General features: G+C 43.7%; 1 protein-coding gene across 7 annotated transcripts in view; it reads right to left on the minus strand.

Moving 5' to 3' along the window:
* The window catches only part of WWP1 (WW domain containing E3 ubiquitin protein ligase 1), a 99823-nt gene extending 93693 nt beyond the window's left edge, over positions 1 to 6130 (minus strand). For 2 of the 7 annotated variants that reach the window (XM_059723913.1, XM_059723912.1), the window contains exons 1-2: positions 5967 to 6130; positions 5204 to 5441 (exon numbers count right to left, since the gene is read on the minus strand). In XM_059723913.1, coding sequence (XP_059579896.1) covers positions 5204 to 5386 — 183 coding nt within the window. In that variant the 5' untranslated portion in view covers positions 5387 to 5441; positions 5967 to 6130. The other 5 variants (XM_059723914.1, XM_059723916.1, XM_059723917.1 and 2 more) reach the window with 5 other exon arrangements.
* Positions 6131 to 8626: the final 2496 nt, after the last annotated feature.

Below are 8626 nucleotides of genomic sequence, written 5' to 3' on the forward strand. Positions count from 1 at the left end.
ATTAGCAGCACCATCAGGATAATCTAATGAACCATCAGGATAATCTTATGAACAGATACTGCCTTGCCACTACTCAAAAACTAAAGTTTATTTTAAAAGTTAAGAGTTTATTTAATCAAGTTAGCACTTTTAGCTCATATTTATAACAGAGGTAACTTGTTGACATTCCAGTACTTTGATTTATATCAACTAGAAAAACAACATGCTTGGGCAAGTACTGTGAAAGCTTATATTTCCTTCCAGTTCTCTAAAGTTAAATATGCCATGCAACTTTGAAAAAGTAACAAATTCTGAATTTCCCCCCGGTCCCTAATTTATTATACTTCCTATTTACCTTTGCCTCTCCCAAAATGATGGATTAATTCAGACTAATAAAAAGTGAATCTCACTGACTTAGCAAAATTAATTTAATTTCAGATCTATTCAATTATATTAATCTCTACTGTTCCCCATTGGCATGCATGCAAAGTGCAACACCACAGGAATACACTTGGGCCCCATACCTATAGTCATAAAAAGCTCAAGCACTCATGATTTTGATCTGAATTCTCAGAAATGTTTTAAGACAGGGATATGCAGAATACAGCCCACAGGCCAGATCTATTCTGTCAACTGATTGTATTCAGCTTGCGGCTGCCCCTCCAGCACTCTGTATGGAGCTGAGTCCCGATGCTCCCACCCTGGACAGCCAGTGCTTCATTCCCAACCTGCACCCACCAACTGCACCACCGCAGCCCCTGTTAACATGCACAGCTTCTCAGCACTGCAGCTGCTGCTACCCAGGTAGCGCTTACCCCACCCTCACCAGCTCCTCGTCTCCCTGCCTCTGCTGTGCTGCTCTAGGTAGCAGGCAGCATGTGGAAGCAGCAGTGACCATGAGGACATGGGCCAGGCACCACACACAGAGCCAGATGGCCTCTGCCCCACTATGTGAGGCTCCAGTTTCCAGCCACATTCCACCCACTAGGGCACTTGGCTCAATGAGAATCCACCTGTGGTCAGCCAAATGGGTGGATGGTGGCCAGGAGCTGGAGCCCTGTAAGCTGGGGCAGAAGTAGGCAGGAGTGTGATGTGGGCTGCCTCAGACAGGAGTAGCAGGCAGCTCCCACCCCCACATGCCCCCTAGACACACAATAGACAAGAGTAAGACTTTATTTTGAGCTAGTATGCAATCACCTCTAGATACACTACTCAAAAACATACAAATCAGGACAAAAATTATTTTCTGAAATAAAATTAAAATACATTGTAACAGAAGTTTGATTTTTAGTATATAGATAAAAAAAACCCAACAAATTGTAATTTGTTAAAATGATATCTTCTTAAAGGTTTTCCATGTGCTACCTTTGACAGCTCACCAAAACTTAAGTAGCCTGCCAGCTGAAATAATCACTCACCCTGGCTTAGAGAGAAAGATCTCTCGCTCAGGCTGTTCAAGCTTGCTGGAAATGTCTAGGAGAGTAGCCTCCTCTTCCCCCAAGCAATTTCATAAAGGGACTTCCTTCTCCAGCTTCCCTGTTTTTGTCTTTTCCTTGAGATTTTTGCTGCAAATAATTACTTTTACACCTCCATAACAATTTGAAAAAAATATTTTAAAAAACCATACATACAAGCACATGTACACACAGACACACACAGAGTAAAAAGTTTCTTTAAAATATAACAGCAATCTGTACATTTAAGACAAATCACTATTTTGGGGGGTTTTATTTTAGTTTTGGTTTGGTTTCAAGAGAGGAGGGGTAAAAACAGGGATAATAAAGAAGCTAGTTTAAGAACTAAAATTATCCCATTTTCTATCTGGGCATACTGAAGCAATAGTTCTTGACTGAAGTAGTATGAGCCAGGGAGAGGGCCTAGTTTTAAATGGTACCAGCTGATATGAGCAGTAAATGGCCATCAGCATGATCACATTGATTGCATCAAATTTAACATTTCTTGCAAATGAAGAGGTATGAAGGATGGCTCAGAAAGAATGCATCATAGTACACCGCCTCTGTTGCCAGAAGTAGAACACAAAAAAAGATGAGATGAGAAAGACTGGATTTAACACTTCAATGTAAGGAAAAAGTGTCAACAACAACAAAATTCAGAAGTGAAAAAAGTAGATACACTGTTTAGAAAGCATGCGTTTACCTTTTTGATTAAAGATTCTTCAATCAAATTTCAAATCATTACTACCTTAATATTATAAAATTTGAAGAATAAGTTCTGTAAAGTATATTTCATAAAGCATATAAGTTCATAACCTCTGCCAACATGATTTTAATGGTGCTTTTACAATATCATGATTTCTTTAGGACTTGCATAAGATGATGGCTTTTAAATGAAAGCAAGATGGAATAAAAAAATTAAAATAAAAAAAAAATAAAAAACTGTTTCTTACACAATTCTGGTTGCAGAAGCACCTTTGCACACATGGTTACCTATGCCAATAATCACTAACAGTAAGGGTCGTGTTACCCTTACTTTCCAGCTGCAAAGATTGTTTATCCATAGATATATGAGATTGAAGATTTGCCCTAGAATATATATGTAATACTAATGTTTCTCCTTTTCACTTTAACTGAAGCATTTCTGCAGTGCTGATCTTTGAATAAATTATGATGAAACAGAGGTAAACTGAAATCTGGTTCTGGTTAAGTGAGGTCCTAAGCAAAGCAAAAATTTGTTCTAAAATAACGAATGTGCAAGTTTTAGGAAGGTTATTTTAAAAAGAAACTCTAATGATGTAATACCTTAAAAGAGGTCTCTGGAAATGTATCAGAACCTCTGAAATGAGAAGATAAGGCACTCCACTTAACAAGTCCAATAGCAAAGTCCTGGTAGAAAGCCCAAATTTTCACCTACTGGGAAAGAGGAAGGTACTGCTGTCTCCAGATGACATGCGTTTTTCTTTCCTATGGGTCTCTGTTTGGGAAGGAAAGCCTCTCCCTTGATAAAAAGAAAGAAGCTTTTTTCCTACTTTTTTCGGGCAATTTGACAATCTCTTCTAGTTTTAGAGGGTCTTCCTTTTGAATATCACTTTGCTTTATAATAAGATTTCAAAAACAGAACATGACAAATCTAACCTGTCATCTTCTAGCCCTCCCAGTGGAATGCTTCCTCTTCTACTCTTGCTCCCACATACACACCATCAACCCGTACATAACTGATACAGTATTATCCAAGTCTGAACATAGTCTGAAATAAGGGCTAAGAGGTATGAACTATCCTGATGCCCATTACATGGGGGTGTGAACAACACAGTGAAACTATAGCAGCCTTTTATAAGTCAACATGAATTATTGCAATATTTAACAGGAAAGCATATAGGATGAGAAATGTGGTGGGATTCAGAAAGAAGTAGAGAGAAAAAGGAGAGGGGAGGAAAAAAGAAAGAAAAAGTATGGAGGAAGAAAGAAAGCAAAAATGTGGGAGATTCAAAAAAAGAGGGGGGCACACAAAATTTTCCTTCTTCCTAAATTACAGCAAAATATATAATATCTAGTTTAGTTAATACACCAGGCCATATTTTATCCTCTTTGTCTCAATGACATCTACATGTGCTTTGCTCTCTGCTAAGATTGGTATCTGATCCTTTACAAAATCAATTTGGTAAAAGTCAGTTCATAGTTTTCAGCAAATGCAAAACAGGGAAACTGACAGGATTCTTAGTAAGTTCATAGCTGCTATTCAGAATCTTATAATGAGTAATGAAACTAGGGAAACAGACCACAACTCATTTACCTTCCCACTACTCAAGCCACTTTATACAAACTCAGGAAGATTGCACCAATTGCAGGTGCAACTTGAAGCAGACCTAAAAACAATCTAGTATTTCTTAAATGAAATTTGCATTAGTTGAAAAGCCAATAGGTTAGAACCCCACTTAGTTTGGAAAGCTTTTTTTGAATGTGGGAAATTATTATTTTTTTTTTTTTTATGCCTTAACCCCTTAAAATCCCTATGTGTGCCTTCAGCTTTAATGAGGGATGTGCTTCTTACCAAGTTGGTCAACCAAAAGTTTTCTAAGTGTTCAGAATTGCATTTTTAAGGCAACACCCAACAGCTAGTTCCTGCCCTTAATTTATAACTGATATCCTTTTTTATTTAGTAGTTGCAGTTTAATTTGTCAATCCATAGTTACTAAAACTTTTTTCATTTCAGGCCATTAGCTACTATAGAGTTTGAGAGAGAGAAGGGAAGTGACAGGATGTACTGCCCATTCCCACCTCAAATCTGGGCTGTGGGCAGTAAAAGTAACACAGGAAGGGCTTGGAGAACACATCTTGTCCTTTCCTGCAAAGTAAAGAGTAAAGATGGAGAAGAAAAGTGACGTGGCGAGTATTCCCAGGTGGCAGCCCCATGACACAATGAAAGATGGGAAGGAACAGACGGGTACTCCTTCCTCTTCTTTTATTTTGTCCCAAAAAAGAACTCCATGGTTCTTTTTAAGATCTGGGGATCATTGACAACAAAAAGCATAGTTTAAGTTTTCATTTTGTGAACATTCCTTGAATCTCATTTAATCACAGAAACACTAAATTAACAGAGTTTATGTCTAGCTGACTTCACATTAGCTGGCTTCATCAGCAGTCCCTCAATACAAGGATAACAGTCTTCCAGTTGGTTTCTCTAATCAAAAAAAAGTCACAGAATTACCATTTATACATTTCCAAAAGGTTCTAACAAATTACCACTAGTCAATGTGTTCATTCACTTACAAAAGTTCATGTCATAAACAAAGTATAAGCCTTTATACTATAAAGGGTCACTGGCATCCATTTTTATTTCACACATACAAATCATCACAGATCTTACTAGCTAGCCCACTTTCAACATAAGGTAACACAACCTAGTAAACTAGTGGTTCTCAACCTTCTTAGACTCAAGACACTGCTCAAAAAATACCAACTTAGTTTTTCCTTTTTTTTTTTTTTTAAAACTTAAAAAAATAATAAAGTAATTCTTCTGTTGCAAAAAACTTGATCGTAACAAGTCAGAATGTATTTAATACTATGGATTCCTATTTGAAATCTCTGGGTTTATCTTGTGAATCATGTTCACATGCCTAATAGTCCTAACATTACAAGGCATCCTTGAAAGGATCTCAAGGCACCTGGGGGTGTCACGGCACCTGGCTGAGAACTGCTGTAGTAAAATAGGCATTAGCACACTGTGTCTAACCTACATTCATACCCAAGTAAGCCCTTCTGGTCACCTCTATCCAAGCAGTAACCCACACGGGAAAGAGGAACACAACTTCTGGGACTGTCTGCAGAACTTTGTCCGAAGGCTGAAGGACTCTCATGCATCCATATGATCTTTTTCTTATCCGCATGGGCCGGCCGTCGAAGCTCGTGGAGCACGCGATTAGGAGCGCAGCGCAATTAGTTGATGGCATACAGTGGGAGGCGCATCTTGTTTCTGTGGTGAATGAAGTTACAGCCCCGCACACGCTGGGGGAACCCACGCCAGGCTCCTTTTACAATAAAAGCAACGACCTGGGGCCTGTTCTAGCAATCTGTGGGTATTTTATCATTTAAAAGCCTGACTACTGGAGCTATCATCAGATCTCCCACTTGAGCAGGGGCAGGAGCACCCCCCCACTGCGAGACTGCGGGAGAGCCTGGTGCCTCCAGGGGCCGTGATGACAGGCTGCAGGGGACATCCCCGCAGAGCGGACTCCCCGCTCCCCAGTTAAGGGGAGCAAAACAGCGATGTCACCACATTGCCACCTCCTGTCCCCCCAGGTAAGGGCCCAGGGCCCCACCGCGGCGGCGGGCGCGGCCGGGGCTCCCCTCCCCCGCCCGAGCACACAAGGTTATTCGCTGACACGGCGACCCCGAGCCCAGCCCGGCACCGCCCCAGCGCTGGGCCCGGCCCGGGCAGCGGCTGCCCCGCTCCCCCCAGCGGAGGAAGCCGCTGTCACCCCCGTGACAGGCCGGGCATGGGGTCCCGCCCCGTCCTGTTTATGTCCCTACCGTGGCTCGCAGCTCGACAGCCGCCGCCGCGTCCCCTCAGCCGTGCGCGCCGCGCTGCCGCTGGCCCGCCGCCTCGCTGGGCGCTGCCATCTCACCGCGGCGGCATCGGCGGCCCGCGCGCAGCCACCGCCACAGCCACGGCCGCCCCTGCGCCAGGGCCGCCCCGCGCCGCCCTCCCCCCAACGGCCGAGCCCCGAGCGCGCACGCGCCGGCCTCCCTGCGTCAGCGCCTGCGTGCGCGCGCGCGGACAGGTCGGGCCCGACCACAACCGCCCTGGCTAAGCGCCCGGCCGCAACCAACTTCCTCGAAGCTGTGGGGGGGAAGGGTTGAACCAAGGGAAAAGAGTGCGGTAACCGCCTGCCCCGGACTGAACCAACTTCCATATCGGGGGGCGGGCTGGGACGAGCAGGGTCAGTCCCGCTCAAGCTGCAGGTCCTGGTTTGAGGCCGCCCTGCGCGAGGACGGGGCGGTACGAGCAGCGGGTCCCGGGGCGGGGTGCTGAGCTATCCCCGCCTCGCAGGGAGACCTCAGTGAGCGGAGACTCAGCCCCTAAGGGAGCCGGGGTAGGGGGCTCGCGCAGTGGGCCCTGGTGGGGGTCCTTGCAGGCCCCCGGGGTCTGAGGGGCGGGGTCACACATCTGCTGCAAACAATGCCCAGAAAAAGATCACTCACCTGAAAATCCTAATAAACTGACTGCAGAGCCGGAAGGCAAAAGCAGTGTCCCAGGCAGGACATCTCTCCCCCTGTGCTGGGATCCTACAGAAGTAGGAGCCCCTGGGCCCACCTGAAGGCCCGGCACAGGAAGGGAGAGAAAGGCACTCAGGGTGTTTCAGTCCAGCTTGTTGCTGGCACAACCGAAGGGCCAGCTGCTCTTGTGTCACAGGTTTGGGCTCGGGTCAGTCACAGCCACCTCAAACCCAAGGCCTGTTTTTAACCCAAAGCCTTCGCTTCATAGATCACAGCCCTACCTTAAGGGAAACAGCAAACTGACTTAAGGGGTTGAGGAAAACCAAATTCTGTCCTGAGCTGTTGCACTGTGAGCAGCAGCCGGTCTCATGGGGCCCAGCCGTGAGCCCCAGCCAGGGTGCCTCCCACCAGGACTCCAGCAGATAAGTGCAGGCACAGGCAGGGCAGGGCAGGGCTGCTCTCACTGCCCAGCCCAGTCCAGCCCTCTGTGCAAGGAGTTGAGCGCTGAAGTTAGTTTTTTAAATGTAGTGCCCCTCAATTCACAAGCGTGGAGGGTGCCTCATGTTGAAAAAGGTTGAGAGCAGTGAGGTGTGGGATGGGAGCCCTGCAGAGCCTCCAGGATGGTCTCCAATGGGATCTATCTGAATTTGTGTCTGTTCTTTTGAAAAAGTGCTTATCCACAAGAAAAAAATTTCCTTTAAGGTACCTAACACTATGTATTCATCCTTTTACTTGTTCTAAAATCTGTACCCTATAATTGAGTTCCCTGTTTTCTGACTCTGCTCTTGGGGTCTGCATCTGTAATTTGTGTTAATAAGCATTTTTAGCTCTACTTCATGACTTTGCAGTGGCTTGCTTGTTGCAGATGTGGTTAATGTTTTCATTTATGTCCAAAAATAAGATGCCATTCCTGTCCCAAGGAGTTTGCAATTAGTGTGAATAGACCAAACTGTTCAGACTAATTAATACATGGAAATGCTGTTCTGGATGGGGTGTCCCCTTATAGCCTTTAATTAAAGTATATTTTTACAAAAAATACTTTAACATACAGTACTTGATACCTCTTGCTTGCTTGCCTCTTCCCTACGTCCACCTCTTCATATTATGCACTAAATTGTCTTATAACTGCCTTAATTGGATGGATAGCTTCATGCAAAGGGTACCCATAATGTGTTCTGAAAGTAATAGTCAGCTGGCTTCTAAAAAATAGGCTTGTGGTGATGTTTTGTTTTCACGTGAAGCATAAAACACCTGAAGGATTTTTTTTGTTTTGACTTGCTTTGAGGACTGTGCTAGCAAGTATAATAAAGTATGTGTATAAATGTTTGCCATTTAGGAGCCTTAATTTTTTAAAACAAGCTGCAAAATTTCAAGTCTATGTCATCCTGCATGAACTTGAAAAAGCAAAGAGAAAATTGTGGGTTCCGGTTTTCCCCCTTTTGTAGATCACATGTAACCTTTATAATGTGCTTTGGCCTGCAAAAACTAAAAGTCCCAGTATGCAGTGATTCAGGATGGTGACATTAAGATGAAATATGGTATGCTTGGACCTTCAGTATTAGTTGCCTGCATCACTTCATTGGGTGCAAACAGCTAGAATTTGCTTCCTGTAACTTAACTGGATGTAAATCTCAAACTTGCTGCTGGGGGAAAATCTAGTTTTTATATGCATGTTTATTTTTATTTGTGTATTTTTTGCCAAACTCTCTTTGAGTTTTGTTTTTGGACAAATAAAAAATCTAATGCTAATCTCAGATAAGTTTCACATGCTTTAGATGTGAAACCATAAATCAGCCTGAAGCTTTTAGCATCTTAAAGCTTGAAAACACTACAAACGTAACAAATATAATTGGCTAGGAAAGTAAATCCTAGAGAAGTGGTATATTACTGTTGGAGTTGGCCTCCACGAGCTTAATTAATATTAGATTCTTATATAGCATTCACTCACTAGGCTTCACAGATTCTAAATCTGG

Source organism: Alligator mississippiensis, chromosome 3 (genome assembly GCF_030867095.1).
Source record: "Alligator mississippiensis isolate rAllMis1 chromosome 3, rAllMis1, whole genome shotgun sequence".
Lineage (NCBI taxonomy): Eukaryota > Metazoa > Chordata > Crocodylia > Alligatoridae > Alligator > Alligator mississippiensis.